The sequence below is a fragment of the Episyrphus balteatus genome, chromosome 3, assembly GCF_945859705.1.
Source record: "Episyrphus balteatus chromosome 3, idEpiBalt1.1, whole genome shotgun sequence".
Taxonomy (NCBI): domain Eukaryota; kingdom Metazoa; phylum Arthropoda; class Insecta; order Diptera; family Syrphidae; genus Episyrphus; species Episyrphus balteatus.
In genome coordinates, this window is record NC_079136.1 from 125,670,962 (window position 1) to 125,690,994 (window position 20,033).

Here is a 20,033-nt window from a genome sequence, read left to right on the forward strand (position 1 = left end):
AGACTTGTTTGTTTTCGTTTTAATCTTATTTTTTTTTGTTTATTTAATTTTAATACACAAAATAAAAACGTGGACATAGATATCCAATCCTTGGTATACGTTTTAATTATTAAATATGTTAATATTATATATATATATATCTGTTTCTTTAATTTTTTGTTTTTTTAAATAATTAAATTAAATAAGCTATTTTTTTCTATTTTTTGTTTTTTTTTTTTTCAATTTAAGTGTATAAGTTTATATATATATATAATATGTATATAATATAGATCTAGTTTTTTATTATTTTTTTTTTTTTTTTGTTATGTCGCAATGCCACCAAACCACAGATTACCATTTTTTGTTTTTTCTTTTGCTTTATTCTTATTTTTGTGTTTTATAATTAAAATTTATATTTAATAGATAGATAGATATTTTTTTTATTAAATTCTTTTAAACAATTTTTTATTTTATTTGCAATTTTTGTTTGTATCCCATTATTTCCGATTTTAACGTTTTTTTATTTTTTATTTTGTTTTAATTTTTCGTATTGGTCAACTGTATCCTTAATTTTTTTTTTAATATTTGTTTTATGATTTTAAAAATTTAACTACAATCGATAAAGATTTTTTTGTTTTCGGTTTTTTTGTGTTAGTTTTTTTTTTTGCTTTTTTTCTTAATTTTTTTTTTGTTTGTTTTATTTTTGTATTGTTTTTTTTTTTTTTTTGTTTAATAATAAATTATGGAACTAACTTTAGTTAGTTTGAAGATAGCAGCTGGTGTAGGAGCAAGGATTGTTTGTTTCCTTTATTAGGGTCACCTTGTTGTGCTGCTTCCAAAGAAATCGGCTAAAAAATAAGAAGAAGAAAAAAGTGTTGCTATTAAAAGAAAAGATTTTAAAAATGAGTTTTTATTGTAGAATTAATTAAGGAACTACTAGAGATACTTATAAATACAGTCTTATCGTCAAGTATGTAGCTTTTCATTTGTTTTGTATAGTGGAAATGCTTAATACAAGCAAATATATGTAACATTTAGGATTTAAAGAAGGTGACAATATTCAATGTTCTCTGAGGTTTCTAATAGATTTAATAGAAATGAAGCAAACCAATTTGGGTTTCATTTATGAATAAAGTTAAAAAAGATCTTTTTTTTTGTCTCACTCAATGGATTTGAAGGAAATTTTTTAGAATGGTTTTTTTTTGGCAAGGGGTACCCCTCGAAAGTCGAAAATCCTAATTTTTTTTTTTATTTTTACCTAAATGCGTAGGACTTTTTACCATGAACTCATATCTGTAAAACAAAACTTGTTTCGAGACTTTGGGCTGCTTCCGAATGTAAGAATTAAGAATGTTTGGATGCTAATAACTCAACAACCAGACTTCCAAGAAAAATTTTGGTTTTCAGTTATGAATAGAGCTTAAAAAGACCTTTCTTTTGATATCTCACTCGATGAATTTGGAGGAAATTTTTTAAAATGCATTTTTTTTCTGCAAGGGGTTAACCTTGATTTGTTCTCGAAAATCCTTAAAAAATAGATTTGTAATTTTTTACTTAAATGTATAGGCCTGCTCATTGTGAACTCATATCTGTGTACCAAATCTTTTTTTGAGACCTTGATCCGAAAATATCTGCTTCCGAATGTCAAAAAAAAAAATCGATTTTTCGATTGCAAATAATTCAGCAACCAGACCAGGAAAAACTTTTGGTTTTCAGTTATGAAAAGAGCTTAAAAATGCCTTTCTTTTGATGTATCAATGGATGGATTAGGAGGAAATTTTTGAAAATGCCTATTTTTGATTTTTTTCTCGAAAATAGATTTTTAGTTTTTATACCTAAATGCATAAGCCTGTTCACTGTGAACTCATATCTGTAAACTGAAACTTGTTTCGAGACTTTAGTCAGCAGATTTCTGCCTCTGAATGTAAGAAAAAAGTGTTTGACTGCACAAAAAAACTCAGTAACCAGAGCATTTTTGTGAACATAGAAAAATTAAAAAAGTAACCCACAAAATTGATAAATTCGTTTCGAATTGAATTAACGATCAAAAACAAACTTATTACTTGAAATTTGGAATGACAACTTTTGTTGGGTCAGCTATAGTTAAACATTAAACAAAACAAAAAACATTACGAAAAGACTGTATTTATACTAAAAGAAGGAAAAGACACACACTATTTTTCTATAATTAACTAAAAATAAAAACACAAAAACAATTCGTAGTTTCCGTTTGGATTATTTTCAATAACACAACAACCACTTTGTCAGTTGATGGTTATAAGAACAATTTTTTTTTTTTATAACATGAAAATTTTTTTTCATTTCGAAAATATAATTTTCGATATTAAAATTTTTTTAAAACACACCTCTTTTTTTATATATTTTTCAATTTTTTTTTTAATATTTCATGAAACCATGAAAAATTCATCTGATCTTTGACTTTTTCCGTCTCTCTGTGTATCTCTGGTCAGTGGGGCCTGTGGGGTAATTCAGGGGGGCGTAATGCTAAAAAGATTCTCCTTTCAGTTTTGTTTTTGAACTTACGTGTCTGTGGTATATCGAAACCGAAGTTTAATGTTGGATCTGGTGGCGTATTCATTAATGAATTCCCTGTCAACTGTTGTTGTTGTTGTTGCTGTTGTTGTTGCACTGTCACAACTCCCTGTTGTTGCTGTTGTTGTTGCTGCTGTTGTTGTTGTTGTTGTGGACTTTGTGGCATACCAAGTTGATTTGTACTATTCCCGCCCACCATCGGTCCTTGGCCCATACCGAGGGGGCTCTGTGGTGTTCTATGGCCACCACCTCCAGAATTACTTGGATTATTTACACCACCACCGCCTGGAACACCATTATTGACAGCGTTCGCCGTTTGTTGTTGCGCTCTCCCACTGACAACTGCTCGCAATTCTTGTCGCACGAATTCCGATGAATTTGAACCATTACCAGCTGCAAGAAGGAAATCAAGAGCTGAAATTAATTGAAATAGAATGAGAGATGGAGAGAGTTTTTATTTTATTTTTTCAATTTTTGTTTTTTTTTCTCAATTGTTATTATTATGAAACACCCTGTGTGTGAGTATAAAACATATACAGGGTGTCCCAAAAGTAATGGATCAAACGAAATATGGTGATAGGCCTCCTTAAGGGCTCTCAGAATTTGGTAACTTGTGCATCCCAAATCCTAACGGTTTTCGATTTAATGCAATTCTTGTGAAATTTCGAAAAATCCCTACTTGGCAACAGTATTTTGCTTCCTGCGCCCATTATTGATTTTTGTTTTCTAAAATTCTTTTACAAAAACATTGCCAAATAATAAGGAACAATTAATTAATCAAAATATTTTTTATTCCATACGCCATTTCGCTGCAAATTAACTAACAGTTTCAAGTTTGATAAAAAATCAATTTTTAACTTTTATTTGAGAGCAACACGGCGACAAAAATTTCTACGGTGTGAGAATGGTTTATTATTTTAAAAAGTTGCCCTGCTATTGTAGTTTTCAAAAATGTATAAAAGTTTCCAAAGTTGCAGTTAGATCAGAAAATATTACAATTTGAATTCAACAAAACAGGGTTTTTCACAGCAAAAATACAAACAAAAATAGACGCTTTTGTTCAAAGAAAAATAAACAAATAACAGTTCGAGAAATGTGTTTATTTTTGGTTGTTTTTTGTTCTGAAAATCCCTGTTTTGTTGAATTCAAATTGTAATATTTGCTGATCTAACTGCAACTTTGGAAACTTTTATACATTTTTAAAAACTACAATAGCAGGGCAACTTTTTAAAATAATAAACCATTCCCACACCGTAGAAATTTTTGTCGCCGTGTTGCTCTCAAATAAAAGTTAAAAATTGATTTTTTATCAAACTTGAAACTGTTAGTTAATTTGCAGCTAAATGGCGTATGGAATAAAAAATATTTTGATTAATTAATTGTTCCTTATTATTTGGCAATGTTTTTGTAAAAGAATTTTAGAAAACAAAAATCAATAATGGGCGCAGGAAGCAAAATACTGTTGCCAAGTAGAGATTTTTCGAAATTTCACAAGAATTGCATTAAATCGAAAACCGTAAGGATTTGGGATGAACAAGTTACCAAATTCTGAGAGCCCTTAAGGAGGCCTATCACCATATTTCGTTTGATCCATTACTTTTGGGACACCCTGTATACATTGAATTTTGTTTCTTTTTTTTTTTTTTTGGTTTGTTGTTAGCCACATTTATGTAATTTTACATTTTAATCTATATCGAATAATTTTTAACCAATTTTTTGTAAATTTATAAACATATAAACATAAATATATTATAAATATTAGTTATTTTGGTGACTTGAATATATAAAAATGCAACTAAGTGATAGTGGATTGGTTGTTTAGCTTTTAGATACATGGGTGATGGTTTGTGGGTGGTAACTGGATTTCATGGTTTTATTTTTTTTTTTTTTTAGGTAAAATAAATGCAATATGCAATATATGTATTAGACTGATTCAAAAAAAAATTTTTTTTTTTTGTTCAAAGCATTGTTGAAAATATTTTTGGAAATGACGACAAAAAAATACTGTAAAAGTTTCAGCCCTTAATGTTAACATTTAGTACCGCCGCATCGCAATTTTCTATTTCCCATACGATTTGTATGGGAAAGATTGTGTATTTGTGTTTAGAATTTTGTATCTTTTTAATGGTTCATCCAAAAGGCTTGACAAAATCATTTTCTTTTATAAAATTGTCTGCTCTACAAAAAAGCTCTTAGTAATTTTTTTGATTTACCCCCGCGTTTCGAAGTTATTCAACTTTAAAATATAAAAAGTAATTTTTTCTCATTTTTTTCCGATTTTTTGACGAAATTATTATGTTTTTCAAAAAATTTGGCAAAATTTTCGAATATTTGTATTCTATGTTGTGTTTTGGTTTCACAGATCCTTTTATATAACTCACAAACCCCTAAAACTATCATATTAGATTTTTTCAATAAATTCGAATTATTCATTTTTTCAACTAAAAATTATTTTAATTAATTTTTCGCGTCCGTTTTTTTTTAATTTCATAAATGCAATCTTGTAGAGCGTTCAATTTTATACAAGAAAATGATTAAATCTAGCCTTTTTGATGAACCATTAAAAAAATACAAAATTCTAAACACAAATACACAATCTTTCCCATACAAATCGTATGGGAAATAGAAAATTGCGATGCGGCGGTACTAAATGTTAACATTAAGGGCTGAAACTTTTACAGTATTTTTTTGTCGTCATTTCCAACAATATTTTCAACAATGCTTTGAACAAAAGAAAAAAAAATTTTTTTTGAATCAGTCTAATATGTATATAACAAATAGTGGATGGATTTTAATTTTTCAATTTTTTTTAAGACAATATACCAAAAGTGCAACCGAAGCGGGTTGGTGGAGTGATGGTGAAGCTATGGACAAATGATAAAATTAATGAAATATCAAGGTATTCCAATTATGTGTGTGAATAATTTTTGATATTTACAGTTTTGTATTAAATAAAAATTGAAAACTCAATATAAAAGAAAAATTCATGTTCTACAGGAATATACCTCTGCGAAAACAAAAAATAAGTATAATAATTAAAAGTTAAGGACAAATGTTAAACATTAGGCTAAAATTATCATTGCTTTAATTGATGATCCGATTTCGAATGAATTACTTTTTTGAAAAAAAATATCATATTCGTATATAATGGGGAATATCTCGAAATCGCTTCAGTAATTTGCTTAACCCTTTCGAACCCAATCTATGAAAATCAATATTTTTTAGTATTATGGTGTCAAAAACATCACAACTAAGAAATAAGAATAGCAAAAAGTGATTTTCCAAAATAAAAATAGCAAAACTAATGTGTTATTCTCATGTTACATATAAGTAACATGCACTGCCTATGACCACCAAAAAAAGTCGGACAATTGGGAAAATAATTTTGTATAGAACAATAATGAATGCTACTTCTTAAGCCAAAAAGCAAAACACTTTCTGAATTAACATTTTTTATATTTTTTTTTGTTAATTATGACCTATATAAAAAAAAATATTTTGCAAAAAAAAAAATGTGAATTTCAGTCCCTTTTTCGATTAAAAAAAATTAATAGTATGATATTTGACTAACTTTTTGTACTAATCTAGTAACTAGGCATTATTATCTTTCAATTAAGCCATCGAAACCTAAAAAATTATTTAATAGAATATTTTTTACGAATTTTTAAATATATGTCACATGAGAGTAACGCTGGGTCCGAAATTGTTACTGTTAAAAGATAATATGAGATTTCAAGAACCGCGAAGTCGAAAATAACCTTGAAAATTTGACGGCCGGCAGGTAACCAATTTAACAACTCTTAATGGAAGGTATAGATCCAACAAAAAACCAAAGGTTCCAACACCTTCGATATAGAAAGACTAAAATTAATGGATAAAAAGCGATTAAGAAAAACAGAACGTTTTCGTTGATTCTCAAGAGGACACATTCAAACCGTTTGATAAACAACCTATGAATGATAGCATATTAAATATGAACATAGCCTCAAGTGAAATAGCAATAAATTAATAACCTTAAATCAAAAAAAATCTAAAGCATAGGACTAAATTAAGGTTACTCTAAGGTTAGAAAAAGTTCCTCTCTAATGGAAAATTGCAGAAGTTATAATGGTCTTTAAACCTGGCAAAATCACTAGAAATTAAATCTTCGGTTACTTCTATATTGTCGAAAGTTATGGAGATAAGATTTCTTCAACGTCTTCAGAAAATAAAAGAAGAAAATAGGTCTTATACCTGAACATCAGTTCGGTTTTCAAAGCAAGCACTTTACAATAATCCGAAAATATCTACTCCGAATGTAAAAAAAAAAAAAAAAAAAAAAAATCGATTGCAAATAACTCCGTTACCAGGTTTTCAGCTGTAAATAGAGCTTAAAGAGACCTTTCTTTTAAAGTCTCACTCGATAGATTTGGAGGAGTTTTTTAAAATGCCTATTTTTTAGACAAGGGGTTAAAATCTTGAAAATTAGATTTGTATTTTTTTTTTACCAAAATGGATAGGCCTGCTCATTGTGAACTCATATCTGTAGACCAATATAATGTTTTGAGACCTTGATCCGAAAATATTTGCTTCCGAATGTAAAAACAAAAAAAAAATATTTCCATTGGAAATAATTCAACTGTTGAATTTCAACAACCAGACGTGCAAGAAACTTTTGGTTTTCAATTATGAATAGAGCTTAAAGAAGCCTTTCTTTTGATATATCACTTGATGGATTTGGAGGAAATTTTTGAAAGTGAATATTTTTTAGGCAAGGGGCTAACCTTGATTTTTTATCAAAAATCTTAAATAAATAGTTTTGCATTATTTTTATATAAATGGATAGGCCTGCTCATTGTGAACTTTTATCTGTAAACCAAAACTTGTTTAAAGACTTTGATCCGAAAATATCTGCAATCGGGCTTCTATTCTATTGTTTTCCGGTCCTCGAAGAGTTTTTCTAAAATTTCAACATCTGAACACGGACAACAACAAAAAGGATCGTCTTTAAATATAATTACCTACTTATAACATATTCTGAAAACTATAGCTATATTCTTGTACAATTTGAAAAATTCCAATTCATCAACACAAAACAAGATACAACAACAATTACAAAATTTAAACATAAACATCAACCTTCAGATAACATAGTACACTTTTTTATGAAATAATTTTTTTTTTTTTTTGAAACACCCAATTTTCAAAAAAAAAAAAAAAAACAAATAAAACAATACCATTTATTATCAAATATCAAAAGCTACAAGAAATTAATACAGGTACATTATAAACAAGAATGACGCTCTTCTATGATTTTGGATTTGTGTTAAAATGAAACATTTATACAAATATATAAAAAATGGGTCATGGTATAATGGGTTTTATTAATTTGTTTATTAAATAATGTGCAACTATTATGATGAGTTATTAACAAAGATCAATTACTCTTCTTTTCCATTGTATTATTTACAAATTTTGACAAAATAAATCGAAAAATAAATATTTAATTTGTATTTGGTGCAGTTGGATTGAGGTGTGATGGGTATTAGAAGGATTAGAAGTTATGTGCGAGGTGTGAATAAATAAAATTATCAAAAAAATTCAATTTTAACGAAGAAAAAAAGAGCAATTGAAGGGGTGGAGGAGAGGTTTATTAATTAATTTTTGTCTTTTGTTTGTTTTTAAATTTAGAAAAAAAAAATTATTAACTGAGTGGACCAAAACATGAAGAGACGGTCTTACCGGTCTGATTGCGACCATAGAAATCATTTGGCGGTGGCCCTTGTCCAGCATGTTGCATGCTGTTGTACATCATGCCATAGCCGCCGCCGCCCGTACCATCCGATCCACCAAAAGAACGGGGTGAGCCTGTGTTGTTTAACAATTTGCATTTTATTAGAAATTTGTTTTTTGTTTATTTTTTTTTACTTTCATTTTTAATTTTCTTTCTTATATTTATGTTTTTTATTTTCTAGTTTTTTTGTTTAAAGGCTAACAATTTGTTTAAATGAATGGTTTTATGGATCGAAGTGTGTTTTGTTTTATTTTTTTAATTAAAATGATTTAAATTAATAGCTAGGGGTGTTTGATGTTTTCTTATTATTATTTTTTTCATTTCGAATTGGAACTGTTATTAAAAAAAAAAACAAAAAAAAAAACAATGACAAAATCTGACTTTGAACGAAGCACAGTTTACAATAGTTATCAATTTACATAACCCGAATTTTAACTCGACTAATTACCTACTATTTGTAACCAAAATTTGTTATCAATCTAAAAACACATACATTTTCTTTTTCGAATAAATTAAAATAGCCTCTAAATATGAAAGGTATGAAAAAAATACTTTTGTTTGTTTGTTAAAATAAAACGATTTTCAATCCAACGCTTTCATGCCTCATATTCAGACCCTCTTTATAAATTTTCTAAAGTTAATTTAACTTAAGACTATTCGGATCATACAAGATGTTTTATTTCGTCACATCTTAGCTTTATTGATTTGCAAAATAAAATAACTTCATGAAACGCGTAGGTATCCCAGGAAGAAATGCTCGATATTCATGACCTTTTCATCGACTTCAATGCCGCGTGAAGATCAAAAACAGACCATTGTCTAGTTTTACATACTTCTAAAGCTCGATCGAATGTGCAGAATGACGATAGAGAAAGCACGCTGGTCTTTCATGGAAATTCTTTTTTAGTTGACAAAAACTTCACTTCTTCTCCACGGTACAACAAAGAAATCTATCCACTTCGCAATCATCGTAAAAAAAACTTTGGAATAAGTTCGTTCAATCTAGGTCCTGCTTCGACTATTGGCATTATGTCTCAGCTTAAAAAAAAATTCTTAGAATTTGGGTTTTCATTTACTCAAATTATATGTATGCAAAAGATAAAGATATATCTTACTGTCAACCTCAAAAAGTTTAACCAATTTATAAACTACAAAAAAAGTCAGATGGAATGCCCTCAAATATAAATTCGCTGACTCTCTAGGCGTGTATTTTTTTTGGCAAAGCTATCGCAGTAGGATTTTCCAAATATCAACACTGAAATCAAGTTTTTTTTATGTAACATTCGTGAGGCCACTCCTCGAATACAAGTAAATGAAAATTAAAGCTTTCTACTGCTTGAATATCATTCTTGAAGGAATAATCCAGATATTTTATATGCAAATAAAAACTTTGGATCCGTGTGAGCGAACGAAAATTGAAATGTACATTATGTTTCTCGTCTTCAAGCTCTAGTATTTAATTTCAAGTCGTACGATTACGATACAATCTGTATAAGAACTTTCCTTTCATCGTATATAATGATGGGATAACCCTCAAAGCTTAATCAATATTAATCTAGTCCAAAAACAAAGTTTCAGGCAAATCAAATTACACAATAAATTTGAGGAACAAAAACCTCCTTCTTGGGCAAGATCAAAATATGTAAATCATATATATTTTCAACAAGGTACTGCATATATTTAGCTTATGATCATCAACAAGCATTATCAAACATCAAGATGATTCAATGTTGCAAGATAAATAAAAAAAATTTTGAATCGATTCTAAGAGTAGGTACAGGAAATAAACCCTTAAAAATATCTACTCTCTCCTTTACAGGAAATTTTTTTTTTATTTTAGGCAAAACGAAACGCAAAAAGTAACTACTCGAACAAATCATGCTTAAGCTTGAAGCACAATGGTGCTGAATGTTTCAAAGGAAATCATAGGCATGCAGCAGTTACAGCTAAAGTCCTTCATCCTAGCAACTTTTAAAATTCTAAAATTTTTTTAAACCCAATCTTTAATAAACTGTGCTCTGTCCTTTTACTTAGCATTTTGTCATTGTTCTTCAAGGGAAATATTAATTAATTAAAAAAAAAAAAAACTTTCAAAAAATTTCAATTAAAAAACATACCTGGCAAATGTTGCGTGGCTTGAGGTACACTTGTTTGCCGTTGCATTCGCTGCAATTGCTGTGCGCTAAACACATTCCCAGGTGGTCCATATGGTGATTGTGGACTGGGTGACGTAGGTCCAGGAAATCCATCAGCAGTTTGTTGTGGAAAAGAGTTTTGTCGTTGAATATTACCAGCGCCACCAGGTGAATTCAATGAGCGTCTTTGTGTTTGAAATTGCCTATATGGACTTACTCCCTATTTTATCAATTTCCCAAAAAATTAGAAAATAAACAAAAAGTTAGTACAAGTTTCAATTAATATTAAAATTCCACCTTATGTCCCACCTGCAACTGAGCACTCAGCATGGGATTGTGCTGCTGCAGGGAGATCCTTGAATTGTTATTTCCACCACCACCAACGCCATTATTGTTGGCTCCATTGCCTACGCCTACACCACCGCCACCAGCTGATGCTGCATTCCATTGTTGTGGGGATACTCCACCAGCACCTGTGGCAACTGATTGAGCATTTACATTGAATGGTGGCAGCCGTGGGGATAGCTGGGCAGCTGTGTTATTTCCAACGACATTTTGAAAGGCCATTTGCTGTTGTTGTTGTTGTTGTTGTTGCTGCTGTTGTTGTTGGATTTGTGAGAGTTGTTGTTGTTGCTGTGGCGATAGACGCTGACCATTGTTGGTAAATTGTTGTTGGAAGCCTATCAAAGGATAAAATTCAGTAGAATTTGTATTTTACAACAAATTGAGAAAACCAACCTGCATTTGATTGTGGACTAAAAGCTGCACCTCTTTGTCCAGGACTCAATTGCTGTTGTATCATGCTTTGGGCATAGCTTGGACTTAGTTGAGAGTCAGGTGGCATATTGTTGCGAGATAATGAGACATTTGGCGCTACTGAATTATTCAATAAAGAACCAATGTTGTTCAGACCTGGATTTAGACCTAGAAAATTAAAATTAAGCAAGATGCTTTCAAGATTAAGAAGAGATTTGATTAAACACTTACACAACTGGTCGCCACGTGCTGTTGCACTCTCTGGAACCAAAAGATGTTGTTTCTGTTGTTGTTGCAAAAGTCGTTCCTTTTGGGCGGCTTGCAACATTCGATCACGATGTAATCGCGAAACCGGAATTGAGGTAATATTTCCATTCGAGAGTTGGAAACGTAGATTTCTTGGCGGCTGATACATTGGCGGAGGATGTTGGAAACCCTTGAGGAGACGATACAAAAATTGTTAGAAAATCTTTGATTACACTGGTCGGCAAAAAACAAAAAAAAAAAGTCGGCAGAAAAAACTTTTTTAGGTGATATTAATTGACTTTAGTGTGTTGAATTTAAAACTGTTTACAGATTTATTTTATCATCCCAATTTTTTGACTATAAAGTCTCAAAACTAATTTTGAATGAAATGCATTTTGTTGTTTAAACTAAAATATATGTAATTCCGTCATATTTTGCAAATTAGTAATCGAAAACTGGAATTTACTTCTAATCTTCTTCAAAAAACGGTGATGTAATTCGACGCCAAAAAGCGTTTTTGACATGTTAATAGTCAAATATTTCAAAAACCTGACGTGAAAGTGAAATTTTGACTTTGGATTCGGAATCAGCACAAACATATCTTATTTTCGTTACCGACCAGTGTTATCTCTATTTCCAATCTAACATACCTGATTTGCTTGCATACTCTGTAGTTGCTGTTGCTGCTGCTGTGACATTCCACCACCACCAACACCACTCAGCTGCTGTGAGTAGGGTGGTGGCGGTCGGCTATTGAATGCCGCAGCTTCGACTTGCATCAATGACTTTTGAATCTCATTGATGGCGATTTTTTCGTTAAGTTCTTGCTGCGACAGCACATGGTTTGAATTGCCACCGCCGAATTGTTGTTCTGGAATATTACAATCGGGCACACAGTCGATGACATAATTGAGAATGTTCGCTAATTCGGGATCAAATTCAGAATTCTGGTGGTTATGTTGTTGTTGTTGCTGCTGCTGCTGTTGTTGTTGTTGTTGTTGCTGCTGCTGATGTTGTTGTTGCATTGCATGCATTTGACTATTGGTTGAAATGGTAACACCACCACCACCAACTCCAGCGCCCACCATGGCCGCTGAGGTGGGGGCAGATGTTACCGATGAGATGCTGCCACTAAAGGACGACAGGGACACTGAACTGGCCGATGCGGCGGCAACTGCTGCCGCTGCTGAGGCCGATACAGATGACGTAGATGAGGTAGCTGAACCGAATGGGGAGGCACGGTGGTCCATTTGATAGGCAGCGGTGGAGCCGGAATTGACACCCCCACTCGATGATTGAGGTCGTTGTATTGATGAGGTCGCGGATGGTGACTGGAGCGAGGAGTTTTTGGCTTGATCTTGGAGCTGCTGTTGCTGCTGTTGTTGCACAGCTTGTTGTTGTTGTGTGAGGTAGGCATCGGAAGGCTGCTTGCGTCCACGGCCAGTTGTGGTATTCGCATGCGAGTTATTTGCTGCAGCCGCTGCGGCCGCAGCAGCAGCTGCTGCCGCCGCGGCTGCTGACTGTTGTTGAGTGACTACATTGGCTGTATTGGTTGGAGGCCCTTTAAGCTGCAGCCCACCCAAACCGGATGAGCTACTGACCCGATTCACTGACGGCGCAATGTCCGGAATGATTTTAACTCCCGGCGATGACGAAAGCACTGGCATTTTTGTTGATTTTTCCAACAAAGATGCCAACATTTTATTGCTTTCGCGTAACTTTGAAGGTTTGTCATCGGAACGCTTAGCGGCTTTGCCATCGTCTGGTTCATTGGAGGGACGTTTTCGCTTGCCAGGTTCTTCCAGTTGGATTTTGAGAAAACGTTTGAGATCCTCGGAGCTCATGTTGTTCGGGTTTTGATGATTGAGGTGGTGATGATGGTCTTTGGGTCCGTCGTCTTTTTGTAGCTGCCGCATGAGTTCACTACTCGGGCGGGCTTTAGACTGTGAATCATCATCTTCACTTTTTTCATTCAAGAGCTGTAAGACCGAAAAAGAGAATTAGATATTGAGATGTTATGAGAGCCTGTTTTTTATTTTACTTACCGAAAGCAGCATACGGTTATTGGTATTTGTTTGCTTTGGCATTGTGTTGCCATACATTCGATTAGCCAAGCCAGATGCATTCATCTTGAACATCACTCCAGAAGCAACAATATTGTCTTTATCTTCCTCGGAGTTTAATAAACCCTGTTTAAGTAAAAAAAAACTTTGAATTAAGAATCTTTGAATTAAGAAACTGAAATTTACCTTGAGTATGTGATTTTCATTCTCAGGATCATCTCCACCTCCCATTCCAGGCCCATGCATTCCTGCAGACTGCCCAGCAGCTGGTTGATTTGGTTTCAGCGTTAGCAAGTGGCGCAACCTTTCCGAATCCGTACTATTCCCACTGCCACTAGATCCACTCGGCATTCCACCTCCGCCTCCGCTGCCATTTCCGTTATTAGATCCTCCATTATTATGCAGCATATTGTGGTGTGATTCCTTTCCCATTGATGAATCCTTATCATCAAAATTGGGAAACACAAAACCATGATACGCTCCATTGTTGTTGTTGATGCTGTTGCTATTGTTATTATTCTGCTGTGGACTCGGTTGACTTGCCACACTATGCTGCGATGACATTTGATACGGAGTCGATGGCGACTGACAAACGCCATGTGCAGCCGGACTAAAAGCCTGTCCGGAGGGCGGCCGAGGTGTGCTCACCGGAGTGGCAACGCTAGTTCGAGAATTCGGTCTCGAATCGCCCCACGCTACAGTTTCTATTTCGAAGGAGGAATGTTGAAAATCAAAATCGAACGTCTCTGGCATATAGAAGTTGGTTGTTGTGTTCTCTGGACCTGAGGGTGAATTGGAAAACGCCGAAACTAAACCGGTTCGCGGTGAGGCTTGCACCTGACCGCCACCATTTATCACCGAAGTCATCAGAGGGCCACCAACGTTTGTTGTTGTGGTGTGTTGTTGTTGATGATGACTTGTGCTAGGCATCAAACTCTGTGATGATGACGACGATGAGTCAATCGATGAAGGACACATCGATGAAGCTATCGACGACACCATTGAAGTAGCCGCTACAGCATTGGTGTTGACATTGTTATCATCGCCTTGGCCAAGAAGAGTTTGCCAAGACATGATATAATCAGTTTCGCCGGGAGTGCTATTTAGGAAAAGTCTTGAATTAGCCTTGACGTGCATATACACATCGGGAGATCCCAAACGCAGCCGAAACGGCCTCGAGGTATAACTATTTAGATTTGCATTGCCCCCAGAGTCTTGCACATCTTTCATGTGACACTTTAGGTTGCTAAGGTCGTTTATGTGACACAAATCTTGAATGAGACTTCCACGAGCTTTGGATATGTAATCGGCGAAGGCAGTTCGTAACGCCGATGTGTCTGTTTGAAGGATTTTTCCATGGACATCCAGCTTAAAGGTCAGCTGTTCGAGGGAACGCTGCACAACGTGCTGTTGGATGTTCATTTCGAGCGGTGATTCATCCTCGGGGCGTGTGATTAGACAGAGGAGAGACGATGAGTCATCGCCGTCGTCTAGAAAAATAAAACAAATTTAGTAAGAGACGTCAGAAGATCCAAAAAAGAACTCACCTTTAACTGGCGCTGCAATCAATACGACTTCTTCATATTTCTCACCGCCACCGCCTCCACGCGAGAGACTTTTTTGGTCCATAGCATCATTGGCCCTATCTTTGACTAACATTCGAACCTTTGTCGAAATGCTACGTTTGCCTTTAAGTTGCATCTGTTGTTGCTGTTGTTGTTGTTGAGTATCATCTTGATCGCCCCAACCCAAAGTCAGAGCATTATTACTACTGCTATTGTTGTTGTTGCTATTATTATTACCGGCGCTATTTTGGTATGACATAGTATTTAGGATTGGATTCAATTTGGCATGATCAGCACTATGCAGGTACGAGTATATTGGCTGCTTATGCAGCTCCGACTTCTCATAACCAAAGAGATCGCGTACGTTTTGGGTGCAAGTTTCGATGCAACCGTCTGAGTTAATTTGCAACAATACCCAACCCACTGAGGAGATGTAAAATTCGATAGCTTCGAAATATGCCGATATTTCGGGCACTTGACCATTCAATGATGGTTCGGGCAGTGGTGGTTCTGTTGATGAGATATCACCCTGTTGTACTGGGTGGATGGTGCAATTGTCTGTTGCACAACGAGCGCAACGATTCGAACCGGTTGCTGAGGAAGCGTTGGCTGTTGCTGTTGATGTTATTAGTGAGGGAGATGCCCCAGGAGTTGCTGAGGTGGATGATGTTGTGTTTGTTAATGATGATGACGACGACGAGGAAATGTCACGAGATTGACCCTTATCGCAGATATCGCGATACTGTAAAGAAAAATAAATGCAACACAAAAAAAATAGTTAAAAGATGATTAACTTTTTTATCAGAACTTGAAGAGGTATTACCTACTTCTAATTTACAAATTGCTTTTTCTTGGGATCTACACATACACACATTTTAGAAGTTACCAATATTTATTAAACGAAATCCATTCGAGAGTCAATTGGTATGTTCAAAATAACTATCCTTCAAAGATGTGACCTATTGAGCCACCTCGAACAGCTGAATTAAATAATTTCAATTGAATCCACATTTACAAGGAATTGAATAAGGATTCAATTTTTGATATACCTAATTAGTAATTATCATAAAAAGGGGGAGAGAAATATAAAAAGATAGGCAAAGATGTTTTGATGACACTTTGGTCTAAAGGTCTTTCCACACTAAGAATGTTTACAGTGCCGTTCAAAAAAGAGGACCATAGTGGAAGATCGTTTTATGGTCGAGCTCAGTGAGGAAAATGATGCATGTTGGAGATGGGAGGATTCTTGCGCGAAGAGAACCAAACCCAAGGAAAGATTAAGTTCTGAATGTATCTTTCGGATGTCCCCCAAAATTGAAGGTGTGAACGCAGAACTTTATTTACGGGTTCGGTGAAATATATTAAGCCCTCTGCTCTGTAGCTTTTTTTGACACCTTCAAATTCATTTTTCAACAGGACAATGCTCTTTAATTACTTTTACTTTGATGACTAAAAATATAATTTTTTTTTATTCTTAGGTTAAAAAGTACTTCGAAGAAAACATTTTCGATGTATAAAGCTAGTCAGAGAACTGTTCAAATTAAAATATTGGGGAGTTCGTAGATATTTACTTCATATCCTAGATCATTTCATGCAAATTAGGTGGAAATTATCTGACTTTGGATTTGAAATTTTTAATGAAAATTATCTTATTTGCCCTATTCAACCAAAGATTCGGCTTCTTTAAGGCTTTACAGAAGTAACAACAGCATCTTTAAGGCCTTATAAAGCCAAATTGTTACAGTAACCTAATTTTACATTAACCTTATACATTGAGACCCAGCGGTAAATCTGGTAGTTCTGACTTTGGGCAGAGTTATGTATTGTTATGTTTTCGGAGAAAAGTGTCGAATGCTGTCAAACATTGGCAAAAATGCATAAAAGGACCGAAAATACTCAAACAAAAAATTGAGACTTAAATTAAGTTGGCAGAAAAGATTGAAAAAACTCCATTTTGACTAAATTGATGATATTCGAAAAGAAATGTTTTGGAAAACATTAACGTAAAATAGACGGTTTTAGGCTCAAATTATAGGAAACTTGGTGTCAATGTATTTGACGGTCCAATGAAGTTATCGGAGTTGGATTAAAAAGGTTTTTTTTTTAAATGGTGTGTTATTTTTAATTCCTACATCAGTTGAAACGCTGTCGACAAAACGTATTTAAACAGTGACGGTTGGTAATATACATATACCTTTCCTTTTCCAATTCTACAAAAAAAAAAAACTTATCTATTTAAGCAACCTACAACTGGTTTGCTTTAAAGTTTATTATACCAAAAAAGCCACACATAGATCATAACCTATTAAAAAAAAAAAGTAAAGACTTTGTTGCAGGTTTTTTATTTTAAAACCCATTTACGATTATAATGTGGTTATTTCGCACAGTAATTTCACATAACAACAACAAAAATAAGAAAAAAGATATATAAGTACAATGTGAAGAATGAAAAGAGGTCTGCATGCGCGCTCTGATGAATAAGCGTTTTTTTTTTTTTTTTTTGTTAAAATAGACACCTTGAAATAGCTGAAGGTCATTCTTGCGAAATTGTAAAAAATAAAAAAAAGAAGAAATAAAGACAAAATAAAAATTTAAGTACTTCGTGGTATTGAAGCCGATTAATACTGGACAATACCTACTCTGGAACACGTTTTGAATTAAACTATATTCCATAAACAAGCTTGAAACTATTTAAAAAGAGACTAATTAGACAGAAATTTAAATCAACCATAACTTTTTTAGGAATAGGTACCTAAATCATTTCATGATTGGAATAGATTTCTATACCTCATCCTAACATAAAAACCAGGATTTAGTTTGAGTTTAATGAATTTTCGTTTGGATTGGAAGGTAATCAATGATTGAAAGTTGTCAGGCCGAAGTATTGTTGGCTCAACTGCAAAAAGTTAAAAAATGCCTTTAATGTCAATGGATTCAAGATGTTAAATAAATACAAGTGAATCATTCATTTATGTGAAACAAAAAGTCTTCTAATTAAAGATTGCTTGACGTCTACAAGTTGTAAAATGTTTTATGGTTGCCTTGTTAAATTTTTTAAAATTGGATTTGAAAGTGACGTCTTTTCTGTCACGTTCATAATACCTAGGTACATAAAATATTTATTTTAACGAAGGCGGAAGCACGTTTTGATGAAATAAAAAATTGTAAAATAAAATGCCAACTTATTGCGGATTGGTAAAGTTAAAATGCGCTATACTGGTGGTCAAAACATGAACTAAAATCGAGTTTGACAGTTTGGGAAATATCAAATGAAAATATGGACATTTTTGAATCTGTTAAAGTTTTATATGACAAACCATACGACGAATCAAATTACAAAGTTATTATGATTTTCTCATGAATTTATTAACAAAACAGTAATTGGTGACTGTTTAAAGAGTAGTGTTAAATTGATTTGTTTTATTGAAAAAATAACTTCACAGTTCCCATAGTTGCTTTCATAGAAAGGGTATTTATTGAACGGTGTAAGCTTTCGGTAAACCTGGTACTACGTTAGTAGGTAAATGTGTCAAAATTGTGTATGGGTTTGACAGTTCGTTTACAACATTTACCATTTTACCAGGTTTAAGCGGAGTTTACACTGTTGCATTGAATGAATAACTCTAGAGAAAAACAAATGTCAGAGTCATCAAAGTCCACAGTTGTTTAACGTTTGAGAGAAAGAGATATATTTCTGTTTGCTTAAAAGAATGATATTGGGCAGACAAGGTAGCAGCATTCGCAGGTAGTCAGTAACGAGAACTGCAACTGTCAGATGAAAGAAAAGCAGATGGCTTCCTAAGTTTTTGACAGCTGCCCTATTGAAATTGTTGCTGCTTTTGACCAAACCAAACGTCATAAACTTATGACGTCATTTTGCAAATTTTGCACAGATGCGCAGAAGAGAGTGAAAATAAAAACGCTAATGATAACCTTGTCTCCTTATACCATGGCTTAAAAGCACTATTGCACCAAAAATATACCTCGTGTGTCCCTAAATAAAATAGCAATTAGCTTAATTTAAATTCTCTCCCTTTGTTTGATAAAACTTTATAACGAAACTCTATAAATATTACAATTTTCCATTTCTTATCACAATAATAAAAATAACTAAATATAAACACCATTACTCAACAAAATATTGTTTTTTATTGCAAAAACTACAAAACTAATAGGGGGATAAGAAAATTTTAATTCAAAGATAAACTTCAAACTTCAAAGTGCTTTACAACATACATATTTCAGTTTTTCTCTTTTTGCATACTTAATGCCATCTAGATGTCGTATATATTATTAAGTCATATCATGAAATTAAAACCAATGGATATAGATACTTAAAAGCTACTGTTTGATGGCGACACAACAAGCGGCACGATGACGACAGTGACGTAGATAATTTTTCTTTTCTTTTTTTAAATTTATGCTGAATGTGAAGATGACCCTGGCTGAATTAAATACAAAACAAAAATATATACAAGAAAAAGAAAAATTAACATGACTAATTACTCAGGTTTATAAAAAAAAAATACAAAAAAAGAAAAAAAAAAACTAAAGATAGGTTTGGGATAAGACGAGCTAATTATTATTTTTTTTTTATTTTTCGTAATGTGAATCTGCAATTAAAATTTTACCAGATGAGGAAATGATGGATGGTTAAAGTTTTGTCTTCTTCATTTTTACTTTTTTTTTGTAAGCAACATTAGCATTATATTATTTTGACATATACACACACTCACACTTCTTTTAAAGTGTGATTAGAGGCACACCTCAATTAAATGAGGGTGAATAAAACAACAAAAACAACAAAATATAAATAATAAATAAGTCATTACGGAGCATGACAAATACAAATAAATTAACGCACAATCGATATCTTAAGTAGAATGTGGTAATAAACATAATTTACAACTTTTTATTGCTTTTGGTGAACCAGAAAATATGTACAAAAAAAAAAAAGGTACCA

The 20,033-nt window shown here is 33.0% G+C and overlaps 1 protein-coding gene across 14 annotated transcripts in view; it reads right to left on the reverse strand.

Annotated features, from left to right (window-relative positions):
• Nucleotides 1-687: 687 nt before the first annotated feature.
• LOC129916819 (neurogenic protein mastermind) overlaps nucleotides 688-20,033 on the reverse strand; it is a 222,790-nt gene continuing 203,444 nt past the window's right edge. For 7 of the 14 annotated variants that reach the window (XM_055996976.1, XM_055996979.1, XM_055996981.1 and 4 more), the window contains 11 exons: nucleotides 15,053-15,812; nucleotides 13,692-14,995; nucleotides 13,488-13,631; nucleotides 12,093-13,421; nucleotides 11,428-11,632; nucleotides 11,179-11,364; nucleotides 10,738-11,120; nucleotides 10,423-10,660; nucleotides 8,254-8,379; nucleotides 2,524-2,946; nucleotides 2,327-2,456 (listed from right to left, as the gene is read on the reverse strand). In XM_055996976.1, the coding sequence (XP_055852951.1) occupies nucleotides 2,404-2,456; nucleotides 2,524-2,946; nucleotides 8,254-8,379; nucleotides 10,423-10,660; nucleotides 10,738-11,120; nucleotides 11,179-11,364; nucleotides 11,428-11,632; nucleotides 12,093-13,421; nucleotides 13,488-13,631; nucleotides 13,692-14,995; nucleotides 15,053-15,812 (5,151 nt within the window). In that variant the 3' untranslated portion in view covers nucleotides 2,327-2,403. Of the gene's footprint in view, nucleotides 828-2,326; nucleotides 2,457-2,523; nucleotides 2,947-8,253; nucleotides 8,380-10,422; nucleotides 10,661-10,737; nucleotides 11,121-11,178; nucleotides 11,365-11,427; nucleotides 11,633-12,092; nucleotides 13,422-13,487; nucleotides 13,632-13,691; nucleotides 14,996-15,052; nucleotides 15,813-20,033 lie in introns of those variants that run through there. The other 7 variants (XM_055996984.1, XM_055996982.1, XM_055996985.1 and 4 more) reach the window with 7 other exon arrangements.